Here is a 23,832-nt window from a genome sequence, read left to right on the forward strand (position 1 = left end):
GGCTGGACCTATGCTACTGTTGTGCACATCCAGAGAAAGTGGTTGAAAGGTGATAAATCCATAACCTTATCAAAAGATGTAATACATCTATACCTCATCACAAATCATGGAGATCAGAGGCTTGTCTGCTCTGTAAAGCTGGAAACGTGGCAATATGAGGCATATCTAATGACAGAAAATAATGCTGGAGAGGCCATACACATTTTAAAACACACAATTCAGTGTACATTTTTGAACATAGGGCTCCACAACATATGGTCTCTGTATGTTTCCATACTAACCCATCAAATTGTTCAATTGCAACTGCATTGCACAAGGGATCATTGATGCTGGAATGGAGGTCAATGCTAATGTAAACTGCCAACTGTCAGGACAAGTGACATTTCTTGTTACACCAGGTGAATGCCACATCCAGATATGCAGTCATGTAGGTGAATGGCACCAGATCGAGGACCCATTATGCTATCAGGCAAGTCACTTGGGCTCCTTTGGGACATCTGGTAATAATTGGAGGCATCATGACAGTTGCAGACATGTCACCTTTATTGGAACTACATAGATTCCTTCATGCCTGATGTGCTCTCCCACAGTGAAGGCAGCTTTCAGCAGGTAACTGTCCATGTCACATGTACAGAACGACTACACAGTGGTCTGAGTAGCATGGTAACTAACACTGATGTCTCGACCACACCATTTAGCTGATTTGAATGTGTGCAATACAACTGGTGCAACATACATCCAGAAATATGAAAACGACATGTCAAGTCCATATCATGTAGAATTGTTCATGTATTGTGTTCCAAAAGTGGACAAACATGCTATCAATTAGATTGTTATATTTGTTGTTACGTTTACAAATGCAGGATTAATATGAACAGAACATAAATGTACACGCTATTAATGACACACACAGCAGATCTCTTCACAAAACATACATTAGTAAAATAATGCCATAACCACGTTTCTCCAGTGTTAAGTTTACTAGCCTTTATGAAGGAAGTGCCATGGATATATTTTTGATAACATTGTTTCTAAAGTGCAGTTAAAGTACTACATAATGACTATGTCTAGAATATTAAGCAGCAAGTCATCACATTTCCTTGGCCTTATACTGAATATTGCATTGTACTTATGATTACTGACGAAGGTAAATCATTTATCACAATTCACAATCTTCTTGTCCCAAGATCGATAGGAAAAAGCAGCAGTGTTAATGACAAAAACACATTTGATTCATGTTTCTGGAGTATTTAGTAATAGAAGTTCTTGACATCACAATCTGTAGATATGGATTTTTATATTGTCACATTATCTGTTACCACTCTATAGTACACATCATTGCACATTTTTTTTCCACAATTCTACCACATTTTAATGTTATTTCACAGGAACTGCAATTTATTGTTCCCGGTTACATCCATTACTTTATAGGCCTTGAGGGCACAAACCAGGAAAACCTATTTGTGTACACCAACACTTACTTGTAGTTTCTTTCTGACGTGAAGCAATGCATGTGTCTTGAGAGTACCCAATTTAGTGAAACTTTTGTCACAGACATCACATTTGTGAGGTCCCCTTCCAATGTGTTCTAATGCATGTGTCTTGAGATCGCCTGACATAGCAAATGACTTCCCACTAATCTCACATTTGTGAGGTTTCTTTCTAATGTGAATGAATGCATGTGTTTTGAGAATGCTGGACACAGCAAAAGATTTCCCACAAATCTCACATTTGTGAGGTTGCTCTCCAATGTGAAGTAATGTATGGGCCTTGAGATTGCCTGCCCTAGCAAAAGACTTTCCACAAATATCGCATTCATGGGATTTCTTTCCAGTGTGAATTAATGTGTGCCTATTGAGATCATTCAACAAAGCAAAGGATTTCCCACAAATATTACATTTGTGAGGTTTCTTCCCAGTGTGAATTAATAAATGTTTCTTGAGATAACTTGACAAAGCAAAACATCTCCCACAAATCTCACATTTGTGAGTTTTGTTTCCAGTGTGAATTAATTGGTGAGTCTTCAGATTACTTGGATGTGCAAACGATTTGTCACAAATCAAACATTTGCGAGGTTTCTTTCCAGTGTGATTTAATAAGTGTGTCTTGAGATAGCCTGACCTAGCAAAAGATTTCCCACAAATCTCACATTTGTGAGGTTTCTTTCCAGTGTGAACTAATTCATGTGTCTTGAGCCTATCTGACCTATGAAAAGATTTCCCACAAATCTCACATTTGTGAGGTTTCTTTCCAGTGTGAATTAACTCGTGAGTCTTGAGACTACCTGACTGGGCAAACGATTTGTCACAAATCACACATCTGTGAGGTTTGTTGCCACTGTGAATAAATTCATGTCTCTTGAGATTGCTCGACAAAACAAAACTTCTCCCACATATCTTACATTTGTGAGGTTTCTTCCCAGTGTGAATTAAAATGTGAGTCTTGAGATAACCTGCCCTAGCAAAAGAGTTCCCACAAATCTCACATTTGTGAGGTTTCTTTCCAGTGTGAATTGACTCATGAGTCTTGAGACTACCTGACTGGGCAAACGATTTGTCACAAAACACACATTTGTGAGGTTTGTTTCCAGTGTGAATTAATTCGTGTCTCTTGAGATTGCTCGACCTAGCAAAATATCTCCCACAAATCTTACATTTGTGAGGTTTCTTCCCAGTGTGCATTAATTCATCTATCTTGAGATGACCTGACTGAGAAAACGATTCGCCACGAATCTCACATTTGTGGGGTTTCTTTCCTGTGTCAAGTAATTTCTCTCTTGGGATGACCTGACCTACCACACAATTTGCCACAAATACCACATTTGTCCGTACTGTTTGCAGTAAGTAGATCACCCTGGGCACTGACATTAACAGCTGTAGACAAAGTTCCATAGTCACTTATTTTATCAGCATCATTTCTCATAGGTGTGTTACACACGTCATTACAGGACTTCCTTGAAGTTTTCCAAGTTTCCTTGTATGAAGAGCACACATTGTGTTCTGTAACAGAAACTTCTGGCAAACTATCCAAAAGGATACTGCTTTGATGCTCACCACTATAGCCATATTTTTCATGGTTGCAAGCATTTAAGACGTGATCATTCTCACTCATTCTCAGATGTTTTTTCAAACTAAATTTACTGTCAAATATCTCACCACACCACTTACAAACATATAAAGGTGGTTGCATGCCATCAATGTGCATAAACACATGCTTTATGAGTCTGTATTTTGAAGGAAAGCCCTGTTGACAGAAATTACAGCTATATACATGTAATTCCTTTTCCCTCGTACTACAGTCATATTGGGTAGCAACTGAGCATTCTTTATCAACAGTCACCTCTCCTATATGGGTACCAAACTCGTGTGTTGACTTCTCCATATCTATCATAAATTCATCCTGGACCAGTCGATGGTGAGACGTTTCTTCACATGATACACCACACCTCCCATCAGTACTCTGAGTCAATCTGAAGAGTGAGGAGCAGAATGTTACATGTATATATATATAACAAAGAAACAATATTTGAATGTCCATAAATCCAGTACTATAGGGCACAAGTCATAAAAGTGCATAAGAAATTACATATTTACTGTTAGCGATTTAAAATTATAATATTACACCAGAAGGAAAGAACTGATGAGGTAAAAATGGTTTTAAACGAAAATAACCAGAGGAAATTCAATAATGATTAATATGAGTCACTGTCACTTTCATTTGAAATTGCATGTGTTACAATCTTTTTAAAATACAGTGCTACAAGTTAATAGTCTACACAAAGTAATTAAATTTATCAAAAGATGTAGCAATTATTAAGTTCAAGGCATTTAAGATTTAAACAAGAGAAATAATTTTAAATGTTCCTCTTCCATTATCTTAGCTCGTTAAGTGCCTTTTCTTTGTTTTGCAGACAATTTCACCTCTGGCAATGATAAATTTATTTCACCTAGTAAACAGATTTTTTTTGTTTGATTCCCAGTGATTCAAGAACTAGTGCAAGCTTCGCTATTTTGATTAGGTATCTAGTATGGATGGTAATTAGGTGGATAATGACTGTTCATGAACAAGAATCAATGTCAGAGGAATCAAGGGGGAAAAAAATGCAAACTGATGAATGAATGTCAATGGTACACTTCCAGATGGTTTCAATCTAAGACTGCGTTTTTGGCACTGCAACTTATATGAAGCCTTGAACAAATGGAAATACTGTCTGAAAGGATGGAAATGGTTGTAAATTTTCCAGTACATTTGCAGTGAGCCTTTTTGAAAAGTTCTACATCTTCCCAACATTTGGTCATCTGGCATTGCAGAACACCATTGACTGAAGGACACACATATTAATGGCCACATCATCACCCATTGAACACTGCAGGCTGACACTTCATACTGAGTGGCAGTGATAACAGCTGATGCATGAGCTACCCCTGTACTATCTGGGTCCCATTATTCCACCTGCAGTTAAACCCTTTCCCACAGATCAGAACTGTGATGTCTTTCAGGCCCCCAGTATGTGGAACATGTTGGAAATAAAAGATTACAGATACTGAAGGCGTGCCTGCTTCAGAGTTTTCTTTTGTTCTGACTATAACTTTTCACTTTTTTGCAATGTGTTGGGTATATAGTTTTGTTTGGCATGGGTCTAGTAAATTTCGAGTGTTTTTAAACTCTTAACTAGGATCACACGATTTTTTTAACGTAACTGGTATCATTGTGTGTGTCGGATTCTAGAAGTTGACAACTGTATCACTAAATCTTGTTATTTCTTTTTAACTCAATTAGATACAACATAGGAAAGTGAAGTAACTGAATATTAATAATGAAGAAAGAAATCGAAAAAAATATGCAAGTAAAGTTTCAAACAAATACCTTTCTATTCTCAAAGTACTAGAAATGAAACTTACAATTAAAATTTTATGCTATGCCAGTCAACTGTAAACAAACCAGAATAATGAAGAGAATTTGTGGTAAAGTTCAACAATAAATAAATTTTGATGTTACTTATTTATCAGTTGTTTTAGAGACCTCCATGTAAGCATGTACTGGGTACTTGTGTCAAATCCTTAATCTTTACTGCACAACAATTTTTGTTGCAGGTACATTCATACACTATTCATGCAGTGTCAATGGAAGTGCACATATATTTTATCGACACACGTGCTACACCCTGGACAATAACACTGCTAATGGTTTAGACCACATATGTTATAAACGTTGGCACTACAGCTCTTACATCTACTTTATTCCTTCGTTGTCTCGATTCTCAAACCAAAGAGCTGTCATTATGAACAAAAACCCTTTCTTACATTGTATCTACCTACTCTGGTACCCCTCCATCCAACAACTAGTAAGGTCGGGAGAGTAATAGGACTTTGAAACCTTTACTTGGTCTTTCGGCCAATGCTGGTTGCGAAGTCCCACTGCATATATATAAGCTAGTTACTGGGGTCACCACTCCCGAAGACTACCAACCCGCCTCAATAATCAATATACGTTGAAGTACGGTTCTTTTAGTCTCAGAACTCATGGATGATGATGTTTGGTTTGTGGGGCACTCAACTGCACGGTCGTCAGCACCTGTACAAAGTCCTACTTTTTACACATTCTACTTTTTTACACAGTCAAAGGTAGCCACTGTCACAGATAATGATGAAGATATGATGAGGACAATGCAAATACCCAGTCACTGGGCAGAGAAAGTCCCCAACGCGGCCAGGAATCAATCCTGGGACCCCATGATCTAGAAGCAGCAATGCCAGCTACTAGACCATGACTGCGGACAGAACTCATTGAGAATAATAAGTCTGTTCAGGCTGGTTTGAGTGGTTGGAGAGACGTGGCACACACTGCATACTGTATAAGACACTGGCAGCAGTCACCATAGTTATTACATTGTAATAACAATAAACACACACTGTTGATAAAAACCCCTGCTGAGTAGCAATCATAGAACGAATGTGGTATGTCTGCAAGACATCATAGCAACTTTATTATGACTCTAATGAGGACAAATAGTCTGAACAGCACCCTGTTTTCATGACAAGAAATCGATCTGAGGCGTTTTCAGTGATTATAATTAAACTGACAATGTTCTGGGTGCTGCAGTGTGGGCTCTATACCTTTGCAGGATGCTGTAACATTGTAGGGTGTTAATTAACTGGTGTTCTCACCAAGTACACTGAAAAATAATTTTTCAATTTCCGCCACCAGGTGAAAATATGGCGCTGTAAGCAGTGACAATGAGGTATCAGTGCAGGAAAAAGAGGAGAAACGATCAGACCAATGATAATGGTGGTTCTGATATGTTTATTAGGATATGATCAGAAGATACATGTTCAAAATGGTCTACTGAATCTACAACATGCTGATCCATGACATGACATGGTTAACAGTTGCCTAAAGCATATCCAGTTCAATAAGGTTGATTGTCATCATATGATATCCTTCTCATCAGGAGTATCTGGATACATCCCCAAAAAATCTTTCACATATCCCAACATCCACATGTTGCATCAATTTAGGTCAGGGGATCTCGAAGGCCACATATCTTTAAACTACATAGATATAATGCGGATGATACCGAAGGTTTCATGAAACCAATCGTTCACTCAACAACTGACATATCATGCCACCCCATCTCACATAATGTCACAGACACTATTATGTTCTTGAAATGCTGGAATCTCGTTGCATAACAAGGTCTTTATAAGGTTCATATGTGGCTTATAAAATCACACCACACTGTCACGTAAGCCGAGTGGAGTGGATGTTCCTGCACAAGATTTGTGAGGACACCCCATATGTGACAGTTCTGTGTATTCATAGCCCCATGCAGAGTAAAATATGCCTTGCCCACCCAAAGAATATTCCCCAGCAAAAGGTCACTCATTTCCATGCATGCCAAAAATGAAAGCAAAGTCACAGTGTTGTATCCTATCATGGGGTTTCTTTAGTCATGGGGTTTCTTTAGCAACACATTCTTTTTTTTTTTTGGTTGTGGTTTTAGGGCGCAAAACTGCTATGGTCATTAGCGCCCAATCCCCGCAACACATTCTGCGCCTTATAGAGATACTAGTGTAAAATGTGCCACAAAATGTTTTGAACTGTTGATTGGGGTGAGTGTAAGTGTGAGTACTCTAGCACTTACTGCAGAATTTGAGCCATCTGCTGCATGGTCGGTTGTACTAAAAGCAACTTGAGCAACCACTATGAGTGTCTGCTGCACCACTCAATTCACCTATTTCTTCAAATTTCTTGATTGTACTCTTCAACACATTTATTTCAATAATATTCCTCCAATGCAGTGCCGCTGCTCTGATAAAACAAGTGTACCACTAGTGCACAGTGTTTCTTGTCAATAACCACTTCATTGCATTGGAATGCTTAAACCTTAACTAGGGGGTATACTTTGGCAAGAAAAAATTGCCCAATTAGAAACGCGCTTTCTAGGCTGAAAAACGTTTTACTGGATGGAAGTACATTCTTCCATGTCCAAACATTATATCATTTCCCTAGGAGCTGTAAACCTTATCAATCCCTTGAATGGTTATGGATTTATAAACCTGTGCATAACTTCCTGGCACTTTATGAATCTCAACCTAGCAAAAATCAAAGAATTTTTGAAAGATCTTTGATGCATGGAAACATGTACACTACATATTTTTGTATCACGTAAGTATAAACACAAATTCCATCAATTACATTACATTACGCTAGCTTCCAAAGCACTGAAATCATGATTGTGACGTGCTTTTGCCAGCCAAGCATTGCTCTTGTCACATGATCTCACCAAAGATGGCACAAATATTCAGAGCATAGGAAATGATGTAGTCAGCCAATGACAACATGAATGTTAAGATGTGCAAACACACAAACGGAAGACATTAATGATTTAAATTAATATACATCAGTACAACTACAAGAAAAGCTTAGTGTTGCTATATACTATCGACTTTTCAAAAGTTTTTGCTTTTTTTTTTTTTTTTTTCGAGGTGTGGTTAGGCAGGACCCTAAGAGCACCAGCTTTAATTTTAGCAGCTTTATATTTCTGACAAGCACGATTATAAATGTAACTGATGTGCACTGGACACTTCGTGGGTTACATGTGAAATCGCTCAAGGACTTATTTCAGTCTTGTTTTTGAAAAGGCAACTATACTTTTAGCCAGCATTAATGCATAAACTGCAATCAATGAAAGAACTATAATAATTATGAGACACTAAACTCGAAACTTGGTCATTTTTTGTGTGTATTATCTTTTCAAGATATATGAAATGCAAGTGTGCCACCAAAATTTAAAATTATGGCATAAATTGCTGGTCTTTTGGGACCAAATTTTTCAACATTGCTGGTCCTAAGCGTTAAGTCTTGAATGAGAATATAATGCTCCACGATTTAAGGAATTCATCACGCAGTCTGACACACATCATCATCTTACATTTACGTTGAAAGGAACACTTCTGAAACCTACATTCGCGATATTGCACCATGTCCTGTTAGAAATGTAAGCAGCTGTGATGTCACAGCCCAGGAATGAGACATACTGAAAGCAGTTCATTGTTAGAAAATATTGCAGAATTTTTAACATCGATGTCGGCAGATGCCTGTGTGTACACTCGTTTTGTTGTTTTGAATGGCGCATTTTCTCTGCAACAAAAGATTTCTTTTGGTGATATTCCATCGTTTTTGTTTTATCGCTGCAGTATTACTCTGCAATGGCGGGATAATGTAATATTTTTTTTATTAGTGTATCAGGTCTTAGCAATCAGAATTACAAAAATTTAACTGAAAAATAAAATAAATTACTGGAATTCTGAAACATCCCTAATCCGGATCTGAGCAGATCTGAGTCCTTTTTGTGTGGCTATATTAAACACAACGCTAGCCCGGTTAGCCGTGCAGTCCAACGCACGGCTTTCTGGGTGGGAAAGAGCACCTGGTCTCCAGCACAAATCCGCCAGGCGGATTTGTGTCGAGGTCTGGTGATCCGGACAGTCTGTGGATTGTTTTTAGGCGGTTTTCGATCTGCCTTGGTGAATGCGGGCTGGCTCCCCTTATTCCGCCTCAGTTACACTATGTCGGTGATTGCTGTGCAAACAAGCTCTCCACGTATGCGTACACCACCATTACTCTGCCATGAAAACATAGGGGTTACACTCGTCTGGTGCGAGACGTTCCCTGGGGGTCCACCGGGGGTCGAACCGCACAATAACCCTGGGTTCGGTGTGGGGTGGCAGAGGGGTGGACTGTCGTAGTCATCGTGGGGTTGTGGACGAAAGCAGCTGCAGTGGGTATGGAGCCTCTCTGTCTTTTCTAGGTCCCCAGTTAACATACAATACAATATTAAAGACCCGGTGTACAGCAGTAACCCCAAAACCATTACTGAGCTGAAAACCGACACTGAGGGGGTCATCGACGACATTGATGTTCCGACACTTCAGTGGGTATTGCAGGATTATGCACTCTGGCTGTACCACAGCATCGCCAATGTTGGCAGGCATATCAAACACGTCATAATCTAAATCAGAATATTTGTAGAAAAGTTTACATGTTGAATAAAGTGTGTAAACGCTGTAGTTTGTAACTAATTTACGATTTTTTTCATACAGTTTAATAATTGTCACCTTGTATCTTTGCTAAGTGACAGACTGGGAACTGGACTAAGGTCTCCATATCCATCACTGCTACCTGTGTTTTGACTGAGCAATTCAATTACAAAAGTTGGTGTGGCTTTCTGCCCTAGTTGAGAATGAGGTTATTATTTCCTTTGTCATAATTCATAGGAAGTTGAAATCACTGTGAATGTTCATCATCCTTCCCCCACAGTATCTCCCTGACATCCTTTACTCTCGGATTCTTTCATGGAAACAATTTGTGATAAACAGAAAAATTAAGGGACCGCCCATTGAAGCTTTCCGCTTTTGGTGAGGTTTGTTTACTGGAGAGTGTACGTCATCCATGTACTAACACACACACACACACACACACACACACACACACACACACTCTCTCTCTCTCTCTCTCTCTCTCTCTGTCTCTCTCTCTCTGTCTCTCTCTTTAGAACCTTTTACTCTAAATAATTAAGTGTACAGTCCCCGCCTGGTTTCAAGATATTACACTACATTACATTACACTACATTACATTACATTAATACTCGTTCCACAGATCATGAATATGACATTTTGCCATGTGGAGCTTGTGAGTTTAACTTTAGGTTTCTCTACACAACGAATATTTTCTATTTTACAATTACTATTTTATAATTAAAAATTCATCTGCTGAGTAGACGATGTCATCAACATTAATTCTTTTGATTTATTTTTAGATGCTGGTTGGCTATCTGTCAGACTGTTAATGCTACCTGGTAAACGACCAAACAATTTTGTGGGAGCACAATTCATCTCTTCCTGTGCCAAAGTCAGATTTAGCCCACTGCACTTTTCTGTTATCTTTGAACTGTGATTCATCATTAATAACAAATTCCGTAAGTTAATGTACATATTGTAAATGCACTGCTGATACCTCCAGTTCCTTAAGTATCTGCAAGGTGATCTTGCCTGCTCTCCACCTATTATTCTGATTATGCGCTTTTGTGCAATTAATACTTTTTCTCTTAATCATGAGTTAATTTACTGATATGTTTGTCACCAAAATTTGCAATAACCCTAAAAGCATAAGATGCTGAACTGAAATGTTTCGTCAGCTCATTGATGCGTTTCTTCAAATTAATTTTTCATCAATGCACACACCCAGAAATTTCGAATATTCTGCTTAGCAACAGATTTCTGTTCCAAATCTATATTTATCAATGGTATTGTGCCATTCACTGCACAGAACAGTATATACTGTTTTCTCAAAATTTGTTGTGAGATTATCTGCAGACAACCACTTCATTTCCTGAATGACATAATTCACAATTTCCTCAGCTAATTATTGTTTGGGTGTGATTACTGTATCATTAGAAAAAGAACTAGTTTTGCATCTTCATGAATGTAGAGTGCCAAGTCATTAACATATATTAAGAAAAATTTGGGGAACAAAACGAATACTGTGGGACATTGTTCTTGATACCTCCCCAGTTAGAGGACCGCTGACTTTACTGTTACTGTTAATTTCTACCTTCTGGATTCTTCCATTTAAATACAAATTAAACCGTAAGTGCATGTCCCACTCACAACAGGCTTTCAGTTCTCTGTTGGAAGTGCTATCAGTTCCATGCGAGCTTTTACTTTGAGTGAATTTATTATTTTCCTAATTTCAGTTGAGGTGGGTTGAATTTCAATTCTATCAATTTTTTTTGTTTGGGGTTTAAGAGCGCTCAACTACTGAGGTCATTAGCGCCCAGTCACAATTGTTAGAGCACGTAGAATCTAGTAAAACTCAAGGGGGGGGGGACACCAGAAAGTTCTTGCAAGGATGCAGATAAAATAAGTGAAAGAGTTAGATGTCTTTGGACAAGCCATTTAAAGTAATGAAACGAAGTACACGAGCAGCTGCTCGCGTGTCATCAGCTAAAACATCCTGTAAAGTAGATGGCAGAGACAGGACAACACGCGATTAACTAAAACGGGGACACGACAATAAAACATGGCACACTGTTAATGCATGACCACAAGGGCAGTGCGGGGCTGCGTCACCGGAGAGCAGGTAGCGGTGGCTAAACCAGCAATGCCCAATCTGCAACCTGGTCAAAAGGACCTCTTCTCGCCGAGATGGTCGGGAGGAGGTTGTCCAAGCAGTTGGGAACGGTTTTACTGCCCGGAGCTTGTTTCCTTTAAGTGATGACCAAGTATCCCACCACAAGGACACAAGCCTCTTACAAACAACCCCACTAACGTCTGTTGACGGGAGACAATGGGAGGCTGGCCGAGGCAGGAGGACTGCAGCCTTGGCTGCAGCATCAGCAGCCTCATTCCCAGGCACTCCTACATGGCCGGGCACCGACAGAAAGCTGAAAGGAGAGCCATCGTCAGCAAAAGAATGGAGGGACTGCTGGATCAGTTGCACCAAGGGATGGACCGGATACGGAGCTCCAAGGCTCTGAAGAGCACTGTGTGAATCAGAGCAGAGTACATACGATGAATGGCGGTGGCGGCGGGCATACTGAACGGCCTGATGGAGAGCAAAAAGCACAGCTGTAAAGCTGGAACACTGGTCGAGGAGCCGGTATTTAAAAGTGACGGCCCCCGACGACAAAGACACAGCCGACACCATCGTCAGTTTTGGAGCCATCAGTGTAAACAAAAGTGTGTCTTGCAAGTCGCGCACGAAGTTCGACAAACCGTCAGCAATACACTGCAGCCGGAGTACCCTTCTTCGGGAGCAAGCTGAGGTCGAGATAAATATGAACCGGAGCCTGGAGCCAAGGTGGTGTCAGGCTCTCACCCTCTCTGAAGGTGGTAGGGAGGGCAAAATCCAATTGTCGAAACAGGCGACGAAAGCGGACTCCAGGGGGCAGCAGGGCAGACACATACAACCCACACTGACGGTCGAGAGAATCGGCGAAAAAGGACTGATAAGAGGGGTGGTCGGGCATTGACAACAGCCGGCAGGCATACCGACAAAGCAGTACGTCGCGCCGGTAGGTCAATGGTAATTCGGCAGCTTCAGCATAAAGACTCTCAACGGGACTAGTGTAGAATGCTCCAGTCGCAAGACGTAACCCCCGATGGTGGATGGAATTGAGACGGTGTAAGAGGGACGGCCGAGCAGACGAGTAGACAAGGCTCCCATAATCCCGCTTTGATCGGACTATGGACCGATACAAGGGGAAGCAGGACAGTGTGATCCATTCCCCAAGATGAACCACTAAGAACTCTGAGGCCATTAAGGGAACGTGTACAATGGGCAGCCAAATAAGAGACGTGCGGTGACCAATAAAGTTTCCTGTCCAGTGTGAGCCCTAGAAACTTAGTTGTTTCCACGAATGGGAGAACAACGGGACCGAGATGTAAGGATGGCGGAAGGAGCGCTTTATAGCGCCAAAAGTTGATGCAAACCGTCTTCTCTTCAGAGAACCGGAAGCCATTGGCCACACTCCATGAGTATAGGCTGTCGAGACAACGCAGAAGAAGGCGCTCCAAGAGGCATGTTCTCTGGGCACTGCAGTAGATCACGAAGTCATCGACAAAAAGAGAGCCTGAGACATTAGGTGGAATGCAATCCATTATTGGATTGATCACTATGGCAAAAAGGGCTACGCTCAAGACAGAGCCCTGGGGCATTCCGTTCTCCTGGAGGAAGACGTCGGACAATACGGAACCCACACATACCCTAAACTTTCGATCTGTTAAAAAGGAATCAATAAAAAGGGGCAGGCGACCACATAGATCCCACCTGGGCATAGTGCGGAGGATACCTCCTCTCCAACAGGTATCATAAGCCTTCTCCAAATCGAAGAACACGGCTACCGTTTGGTGCTTTCGCAAAAAGTTGTCCATGATGAATGTCGACAAGGTCACAATGTGGTCAACAGCGGAGAGGCGGCGACGAAAGCCGCATTGAACATTGGTAAGTAGCCGTCGAGATTCTCAAGAATCCAAACTAACCGAGCGTTAACCATGCACTCCATCACCTTACAGACACAGCTTGTAAGAGAAATGGGTTGGTAACTAGAAGGAAGGCATCTATCCTTCCCAGGTTTGGGTATAGGAACAACGACAACGTCACGCCAACGCATGGGGACTTACCTTCGGTCCAGACGCGATTCTAGGTACGAAGAAAGAAGCTTTTGCCTGCCGGAGAAAGGTGTGCCAGCATCTGAACGTGAATGGCATCTGGCCCCGGAGCAGAGCACTGGGACAGGGCAAGTGCACATTCGAGTTCCCGCATAGTAAAGGGGGCATTATAATTTTCCAGATTCAGCGAGTGGAAGGAAGGTCGCCGAGCCTCTTCTGCCTCTTTCCTTGGAAGGAAGGCAGGGTGGTAATGGGCGGAGCTTGAAACCTCCGCGAAAAAGCTGCCGAAGGCGTTGGAGATATCCACAGGATCAACAAGGACCTCATTACCTGAAGTCAGGCCAGGTACCGAGGAGTGCGCCTTAATGCCCGACAGCCAGCGCAGGTCACCCCAGACGACAGAAGAGGAAGTAAAACTGTTAAAGGAGCTGGTGAAAGAGGCCCAACAAGCTTTTTTGCTGTCTTTGATGACTCCACGGCATTGCGCTCGGAGTCGTTTGTATCCAATACAATTCGCCAACGTAGGATGGCGGCGAAAGTTGCGTAAAGCACGTCGTCGAGCACGGATAGCGTCTCTACAAGCCTCATTCCACCTGGGGACGGAAACGCGACGTGAAGAAGAGGTAGTACGAGGAATGGAACATTCGGCAGCATTGATGATAACAGCCGTGAGACATTCGACCTGACTGTCACAACTGAGAAAATCATGGTCCGGAAAGGTCGCCAGGGAGGAGTCAGTCCCCAGTCAGCTTTCGGTATATTCCAGCTCGAAGGACGTGGGGATGGGGTATGGTGCAGGAGACAAACGACACAGGGGAAGTGGTTGCTCGAATAGGTGTCAGAAAGGACATACCACTCAAACCAACGGGCAAGAGTGGGAGAACAGATCGAGAGGTCCAAGTGGGAGTAGGTATGAGTAGAGTATGAGAGGAAAGTCGTGGCGCCAGTATTGAGGCAGACAAGATTGAGATGGTTGAAGACATCCGCCAAGAGGGAGCCTCTCTGACAGGATGCAGGAGAGCCACAAAGGGGATGATGGGCATTGAAGTCGCCAATCAATAAAAATGGCGGAGGAAGCTGGACAATTAGGTGCATCATGTCAGCCCGACTAACTGCGGATGACGATGGAGTGTAGACGGTACAAACAGAAAAAGTAAAGGCAGAAAGAGTAATATGGACAGCTATTGCTTGGAGTGGGGTGGTCAATGGGATAGGATGGTAATAGACATCGTCCCGAACGAGCAAGATGACTCCACCATGAGCTGGAATACCGTCCACAGGGGTGAGGTCAGAACGCTCCGAGGTATAGTGGGTAAAAGCAATACGGTCAGTTGGGCGCAACTTTGTTTCCTGGAGAACAAGGACAAGCGGACAGTGCAGGCGGAGGAGCAGTTGTAATTCCTCCCGATTAGATTGAATACCTCCTATGTTCCAATGTAACAAAGCCATCGCTAGTCCGAAAAAAGGGGGAACGAAATGGGTGAAGAGCTGGTCACCTCGACGGCCGCGGAGGGCCAAGTTTCGAGGGAACAACGCTACAACCGGCGGGAGGCGGAACTGTTCCATCGAGTAGTCGCCAGCTGTGGCCGCTTTCCCAGGTTGCGTAGGAGGGGCAGCATCATTCGCCGACGAGAGGCCAGCTGAGCACCTGGCAGCAGAGCATCCCGGCGAAACTGAGGACGGCTGGGAGCAGCGACTCACGGATGGAGCGTCAGACGAAACGCGCCGGGATAGAGAGGGGGATAAAGACTTCAACTGGGAGGCCTTCTTGGAAGTCCGATGAGGCACGGGGATGGTGGGCTGGACCCGAAGAAGGTCCTCATGCGCGGGGTCCATTTTGGAACGCCGGACCTCGGAAGCCGGGGTCCGGAACATTTCCCTTATGGACGCCTGAGAAGAGGATCGCTTCTCAGGCGGCGGAGGGGGAGGAGGAGGAGGAGGGGTGGCTCCTGGGGCAGGGGCCGCGAGGGAGGAGGATTTGGAAGGGAGGGATTTGGGAGGCGGACACATAGACCCCGGATGGGGTGAGGAGGTGGAGGGAGGACAGGATAGGGGTGAGGATACTGTGGAAGGAGTGGACACGACTGAGGAAAACGAAGTTGTCAACGTCACGGGATGGAGGCGGTCATACTTCTTCCTGGCCTCAGAATAAGAGAGACGATCCAAAGTTTTTAATTCTTGAATCTTCTTCTCCCTCTGATACGCGGGCCAGTCTAAAGATCTAGGCGAGTGGATGCCAGGACAATTGACGCACTGAGGTGGTGGGGTGCATGTATGTTCCTCACGAAGAGGATGACCACAATCGCCACAAAGGGGCTCAGCCTCACACCGTGACGACATGTGCCCAAAGCGCAAACACCGAAAGCAGCGCATAGGAGGCGGGACGTAAGGTCGCACTGGTAGCACATCACCTTTACCTTCTCCGGGAGAACGTCCCCCTCGAAGGTGAGGATAAAGGTCCCGGTGTCGATGTGACCGTCTTTAGGGCCGCGCTGGACTCGCCGGACGAAATGCACGCCTCGGCGCTCCAGGTTGGTCCTGAGCTCCTCATCAGATTTCAGCAGTAGGTCTCGATGAAAAATAACCCCCTGCGTCCTATTCAGTGCCAGATGCGGGACAATGGACACGGGGATGTCCCCTAGTCGGTCGCACGCCTGGAGTGCCGCCGACTGAGTAGCGGAGGTGGTCTTTATAAGAACGGACCCCGAACGCATTTTACTGAGAGCCTCGATTTCCCCGAAGATGTCCTCGATGTGCTGGACAAACAACATGGGCTTGGAGGTGGCGAACGTTCCCCCATCGGTCCGAGAACAGACTAAATAGCAGGGGAAGTACTTTGCCCCAAGCCGGCGGGCCTGTCCTTCCTCCCAGGGAGTGGCGAAGGGGGAAAGGGCAGCAGAACCAGAACCAGAGACAGTACCTTTCTTATTAAAAGACTCAGCCGCAGAGCGACCTGATACACATTGACGTTTCATCTGCGAAACGTCCGCCCCGATACCACCCACTCCGACCAGGAGCTCTTCCCACGGGCGCCACCCAGTCTCAGCAAGGGCCACCTGGCAGTATGACCGTTGCCAGGAGTCCTGATGCCCCAAGGAGACGGCCATCTACTCCTTGGCCGATGTGGGGAGGGTGCAGCTCAGGTATTGGCAGTACAATCCCTGTGTTGTCAGGGGGCTACAACCTAGAGCCTACAAGACGACCGCAGCATAACGGGCTGGCTACCGTGCTGGATTTTGGGTGCCATGGAAAGTCCATCATGATCCAATTTGAGGAATAGTGGGTGTGGTTACAACGCCGTTACAATGCAGAGTGCCAAGGTCTTAATGCACTGAGGACCAGTGATACACCACGTAAGGCGTCCTTCCCCAAAAGGCTCGTACTTCTGTACAATTTTGAATAATGGAGGTCAAACCCCAAGGGGGACCATCACATGGAAGGCCGAAACGGTTGAAACTCCTTTTAGTCGCCTCTTACGACAGGCAGGAATACCTCAGGCCTATTCTTACCCCAGACCCGCAGGGGGATCAATTCTATCAAATTGCATAGATACTGCTTCTTCCATGTACAACCTATTATTTCCTTATGAACAGTTGGATCCTATTTTCTTTCACCATTTACAAAATGATTATTGAAATTACCTCTTACTTCTGGTTTTTGTTAAACTTTCCATTGAGTTTGATAGAAATACAGTCCTGTTTCCTTTCTAGCAATATCCCAAACTGTTTTATCATCAGAGGTGCGAATCCGAGACATTATGCACACAATTCTTGACTTTTTTGATACCTTTTCTTAATACAGTGCAACAGTTTTTTTTAATGCTTGGCTATTTCTGGATAATTATCCTTCTGGCTGTAAAATAAATTTCCATTTTCTGTATACAACATATTCTTATCTGTTTACTAAGTCACAGCTTTTTAGATTGTTTCTTACGATTACGTTTCGTTGTTTCTTAGGGAAATTATTTTCGCATTAAATTTGAAATTGGCATCAGGTTCCCTGTAGATCTCATCCCATTCTCTTGCTAGCTTTGCAATTGTCAAATTGAATGTGCTATTTTGGATGACTGTTTTGCATTATTTGCATGGAACTATGTGATATAGTATAACTAGCTCTGCATCATGGTCAGACGGACCATTCTCAAAGAAAAAGTATTTATTTGATTAAATTTAAATTCAGTTTATAACATATCTCTCTGAGTGCTGCTTTCCTGTACCACACTGAATACCACATACACAACAATATGCTTCTCTCTTACTACCAGATGGCACAATAAAGAATATAAGTATTTCAGAAATCGTTGAAAATTTCTGAATGGGGTCCTACACACAGCTACAATTATAAAAATGCCATTTAATTTATGCTCACAGGCACATGCATGTTGCTCTAAGCAACATTTTTTTTTTTTTTTTACTTTCTAAATTTTTCATAGATCTGCACGACAGGCAGTAAGTGTTTCCTTTGCCGTACAGTACTTTCAACCCATCATTGCTTTTTGAAGTTTGTCACATGTTGTTTATTACACAATTTTGTTTGAGCCACATCAGATCAAAATAAATAATACAGAAACTATTATTTCTTTTCCTGATGCTTTGAATTTACCTCAGAGGAAGAGCACTATTTACTACAGTATTGGATCCTCCAATGGAGTGCATCTTTCATCGTTGCATTTGCTGTACGTGTATGCCAAAGGTTTCAGAATTCTTCCTCTTGATAGGTCGCCCCCCTGTGAAAGCTATTTTATAATTTAAAACTAAACCTACATTTTGCCTTGTAGGATTCTCGCTATGGTCCTGAAATTTCAATACACTACAATGAAGAACATCTTTCTGGAGATCGTCCAACTCCGTTTCCTGGACACAGGTTTCCATCGACTGCACTTATGCAACTATTCTCAGTAAGCACCAGATAACTATGTTGTTGATCTCTGGAGAGCTGATAAGATTTCCTCTCTTTCTACTTTGCCTTTAAGGTCATGAAGAAATTCGTTTACCATGTATATAACACTTTCTGCTGGCTCTGTGTGTTTTGGAACCTAGTCATCTTAACTCAGAAATAAAAACTGCATCTCTGCTTCTGTCCAGTGTGCACACTGACAGTGACTGTCAAAACATCTGCAAAGCCATGTCAACAGCAGCATGAATTAAGCAAAGCATTACCATATGATCTTGTCTGTCTGATACCCACTGCTTATTATGCTATTCGGAAGGCACCTGCGGTGAAAATGACACTGCAGCGAAGGTATGAGCTTAGAGACATGCACCAAGTCAAAATAGGCCAAAGAGTGCTTGTTGGCATTCAAAAAATGGAGGGAAGATGAAGACTGTGAAAACTGGCATAACCCTCTCAACCACCATTTGTCGCTCTATGATGTAGAACAGCACAAACTTTATGCAAGGAAGCAATCTTGTTACCTTTCACAAGTTACGTGTGAAAAGTTTTTGCAAGCCCAGTGCATGTCTTGGCCAAGTGATACATGATGTAGGGTCATTGCGCAAGGGTTTAACAAAGCAGGATGACCATGTGATAATGAGTGGAACAGGAACCGACATTGACATCGATCAAGTCTACAATACTGGGTATGACCTGTTAAAATAGCATCTACAACGAGTTGTACAGATGTGGGCTTGGTTGCTGTTTTCATGTGGGTGGACAGAGAGAGAGAGAGAGAGAGAGAGAGAGAGAGAGAGAGAGAGAGAGAGAGGCGACAGGGAGGGGGACAGAGAGAAGACAGTAACGGAGCTAGTGCCTGAGGTGCACAGGATGAAAAGGGGATATTTGAGCGGAGGTTGGAAGGAAAACAATGACAGGACCTTCCTGCCTCCTCCATGTGCTTCTGCTGATTGTACATGTAGCAGCTCTTGTTCCAAGTGCCCTCTGCTCTGCATTCACAGAGGTCAAAATTCCGCTCAGTTCAGATGCATGTCATTTTTCACTGATATCAGCGTTAGCATCCAGCCATGAACACGACCACACCCATGGCCACTGCTCCAGCAACTTACGAAAACACACAATGCCCTGTTCTCCTTACATCTCTGAGCCCATTGTCATATCACATTACTACAACTAACATGAATTAAGTGTTGCGTTTGTTTGAATTCTTTAAAATGCCTGTCCATACAACGAACGTTTAAGTACTGATGTACCTGCAACTCTTATTATGTTTCGTTACTATTGTGTCAGTAGTGGGTTGTACTTTCTTTTTTAAATATCTATGTACAACTCTCACAGCATTTGCATCTTGATAATAACTAATGAAGACGTCTACTATGTATTATATACAGTTAATACACTTTTTGGCCATGGCATGCTGTAATGGGAGTGGTGGTGATGAAGATACTGAAGCAACTGGCTGCTGTTGCTGTGGCATTCCAGAAAATGAAATGAGGGTACAGTTGGTAAATATGTGAAGAGCAACTGGCTTTGATACAGTTATCAGCCACACCACCTAAACTTCCTAAGCCAACGAGCATAGACATATGTAAGGTGACGATGATGGCTGATGATCTATATCTACATTAGTACTCTGCAATTCACAATTAATGACCTGGCAGAGGGTCATGGAACAATCATTTTAATCTACTTCTCTACCATTCCACTCTCACTGCGTGCAGGGAAAATGAACATGTACATCTTTCCATGTGAGCTCTGATTTTTCGTACTTTGCTATGATGATAATTTCTCCCTACGTAGATGGGTACCAATAAAATATCACACTGATGACAAAATTCGTGTTTGAGATTTCATGAAAAAGTCTTGCTGTAGTGAAAAACGCCTTTGTTTTTTACCACGACCCCAGTTCATGTAGCATATCTAAAGCACTGTCTACTTTATTTCTCGATAATACAAAACGAGCTGTCCTCTTCTGAATTTCTTTGATGTGCCCTACCACACTGCAATACTCCACACGAGCACAGACAAGCCGTTTCTTTAGTTGACCTGTTACGTTTTCCAAGTGGTCTGCCAAGAAATCAGTCTTTGGTTTGCTTTCTTCAGAGCATTATCAACATGAATGTTATGATTTTATTTATTCGTGACTGTAATTCCCATGTATTCAATTGAGTTCACAGCTTTTAGGTTTGTATGATTTATCTTGTGAACGAAATTTAGCACATTCCTTTCAGTACTCATGTGGTTGACTTCATACTTTTCATTATTTACAGTCAATTGCTATTTTTCATATCATACCGATATCTTTATCACTTCACAATTCGCTTTGATCATCTGATGACTTTACAATAAGGTAAATGACAGTATAACGTGCAAACAATCGAAGAGAGCTGCTCAGATTGTTTCCTAAATAGTGTATGTAGGTCAGGGACAAGAGAGGGCCTATAACACTTACTTGACAAACATCAGATATTACTTCGATGGCTTTCTGTCAGTTATTACGAACTGTGACCTTTCTGGTACAAAATCACGAATCAGTGCACACAACTAGGGTGCTACTCCAGGGGCACACAATGTAATCGAAAGTCACTTGTGAGGAATTGAGCCAAAAGCCTTCTGTAAATCAAAAAATATGGAATCCATGTAATGTCATCTGTCCAAATCAGCCATTACTTTGCGAGAATACAGAGATTGTTATGTTTCACAAGAATTATGTTTGTCGAATATGTGTTGGCTGTTTGTCAATAAATGATGTCTTCAAGGTAATTCATAATGTTCAAACAGATAATATTTTCCAAAAACCTATTGCAAAGCGACTTTAGTGGAATATGTCGGCATTTCATCGGATTACTCCCATTTCCTTTGTGGGTTCTGGTGTAATTTTTGTAAATATACTGTCTTCGGGTACCGATCTTTCTGCAGTTGAAGAGTTGTATATGACTGCTAAGTATGGAGCTATTCTATCAGCATATTCTGAAAGGAACCTGAATGGTGTACAATCTGGACCAGAGGCATTGCTTTTCTTAAGCGTTTTCAGCTGCTCCACTACGTTTAGGATACCCACTTGTAAGTTACTCATGTAGGCGATTATTCTTTACCAGAATTTTGGAATACTTTGCAGGAATTTAGGAAATTCGTCTTCACTAACTCGCTTTAGTAGCACTGTCGTCAGTAACTTTACCTAACTTTACCATTGTTATCACGCAGTTAAGGTATTAATGCACCATGTCAGCTGTATACTTTACATACAACCAGAATTTCTTCGGGTTTTCATCCAGATTACGAGACGGAGTGTCATTCTGGAAACTGTTAAAAGGCTCTCTCATTGAAATTCGAGATAAATTTTGAGCTTCTGTGAAACTTCGCCATACTTGTTGTTTTTGCATTCTTTTAAATTTGGCATGTGTATTTCATTGCTTCTGCACCAAAGGGATGAATTGTTTCGTGTCAGCACCACCTCTTAATTTGACATTTATCTCCGTTATTACTTATTTTACTTTAAACAACATCTGGACTATGTTTAGAAAGATTTATCTGGAGGAGTGGAAACTGTCTCTTCGGAATGTGTCAAGCGAATTTTTATCTGCTTTTTCAAAAGCATAAATTTTGTGTTTATTTTAGTTAGTTTCGATGTTTCAGTGTTCACTGTTGTGAACTCTTCATGGCTCCAGAACACTGCAGTCACTAATCCCTTTATCTGTTATGCTCCCAGTTTGGTCAGGGCTATTAAGATATCAATGATGTTTTCGCAACCATTTACACTTCAAGTGGGCTCCTGAACTCTTTGTACGAAATAATTTTCAGAAAGGCCATTCAGAACGGTTTCGAACGACGTTTTATGCCTACCACTGACATTAAACATTTATTTACGCCAATATATCGAGGGTAGACTGAAATACCCACCAACTATAATTGTACGATTGGCATACCTATTTGCAATGACAAGTTTTCTTTTAACTGTTCACCAACTGTTTTATCGAAGTCAGAGCGTCGGTAAAGGGAACTTATTAATTTACTCCAGTTGGTAGGTATAAGCTCCACCCGTAGTAATCATAACGTGTTGGCTTTCAGTCAGCATCTTCATCTTCATTAGTTAAAACGTCTGGCCTCAGAGGCTGTGGTCGATCTGTGAAACTACTACTTCATGACATTTCATTGCCAACTGCAGGCAACAACTTCCGAGGTGAGTCAACGACTGGCTACCAGGCCGTGCAGGTCCCAACATTGCTTGTCCATGACTGATTTCCAGTATGATGAGTTCCACGAACAAACATAAGGCATGGCCACGGGCATCCCTCTGAGTCCAGCTGTTGATAATCTTTTCATGGAATTTTTTGAACAACAGGCGCTGCAGTCTGGCAGTAAAACCCCTTTAAAGTGGTATCGGTATGTGGATGAGACTTCTGTGATATGGAATCACAGTGAAGAGAAGCGTATGGTTTCTTGGTTAGTCAGAGATAGACTTACAGTCGGCCCCATGTGACGTATGGTGATGCCCTCTATGCATTCTATATAAATGAGATCTCCACGACCTGGCTGCTATCATTGACTCACCTCCGAAGATGTTGCCCGCAGTTGGCTACGAAACATCAGGAAGAAGTTGTTTTACAGATAGACCACAGCCTCTCAGCCCCTAACTTTTAATTGATCACCTGTACTACCTTACAGGAACTATCCACTTCAATTTCACTACACGGTAAACTACTTCGAATAGCAATGAACACTGTATTTCAACTATTCTTTGTGAACATGGTTAGGTCTCTTGAAAAATTTCAGCTGAAGTTATTTCCATACATTTATTGTGGTTGTATCTACCCTCTTTCGGTGTTGTACTTGCATCCTCTGAAACTGAAGATATTTCTGCACTTATCTGAGTCTCTCTAACCTAAAAAAAGACCAGACTCCTCTACATATTCCCCATACTCGTGGAACTGCTTCCTTTGTGTAGTTGACTCCTGACCCACTTAGCAGAACCCATAAATCCACCACCTTTTGGCACTAGGCGACGTATCTGCCACCTACATAGTCGCAGAACAGACCGGGACTGATTAAGTCCTTCACTCTACTCTGCACCAAAGAACCATTTTCAGTTCTGCCCATGATGCTACAGATGGTGAGCTCCACCTACATCTCACAAGCAAGACTGGCAGTCTTTACTAGTTAGTCGCCTGAAACCAGAGACAACGTCTTCCAATCCGATGTGGCACATATTGTTAGCACCAACGTGAGACACCACCTACAGATGGCTCTGCCATGCTTTTCATGGCA

General features: G+C 42.4%; 2 protein-coding genes across 6 annotated transcripts in view; both read right to left on the reverse strand.

Moving 5' to 3' along the window:
• Positions 1-1,146: 1,146 nt before the first annotated feature.
• On the reverse strand, positions 1,147-2,681 carry LOC126159815 (zinc finger protein 708-like). The gene has a single exon (XM_049916624.1). The coding sequence runs from the start codon at positions 2,679-2,681 to the stop codon at positions 1,458-1,460; it is 1,224 nt and encodes a 407-aa protein (XP_049772581.1). The 3' UTR covers positions 1,147-1,457.
• A 61-nt stretch (positions 2,682-2,742) lies between these two features.
• The window catches only part of LOC126159813 (zinc finger protein 737-like), a 335,328-nt gene continuing 314,238 nt past the window's right edge, over positions 2,743-23,832 (reverse strand). For all 5 annotated transcript variants that reach the window (XM_049916618.1, XM_049916623.1, XM_049916619.1 and 2 more), the window contains one exon: positions 2,743-3,469. In XM_049916618.1, coding sequence (XP_049772575.1) covers positions 2,761-3,469 — 709 coding nt within the window. In that variant the 3' untranslated portion in view covers positions 2,743-2,760. The remainder of the gene's footprint in view (positions 3,470-23,832) is intronic.

This window comes from Schistocerca cancellata, unplaced genomic scaffold (assembly GCF_023864275.1).
Source record: "Schistocerca cancellata isolate TAMUIC-IGC-003103 unplaced genomic scaffold, iqSchCanc2.1 HiC_scaffold_1147, whole genome shotgun sequence".
Taxonomy (NCBI): Eukaryota; Metazoa; Arthropoda; class Insecta; order Orthoptera; family Acrididae; genus Schistocerca; species Schistocerca cancellata.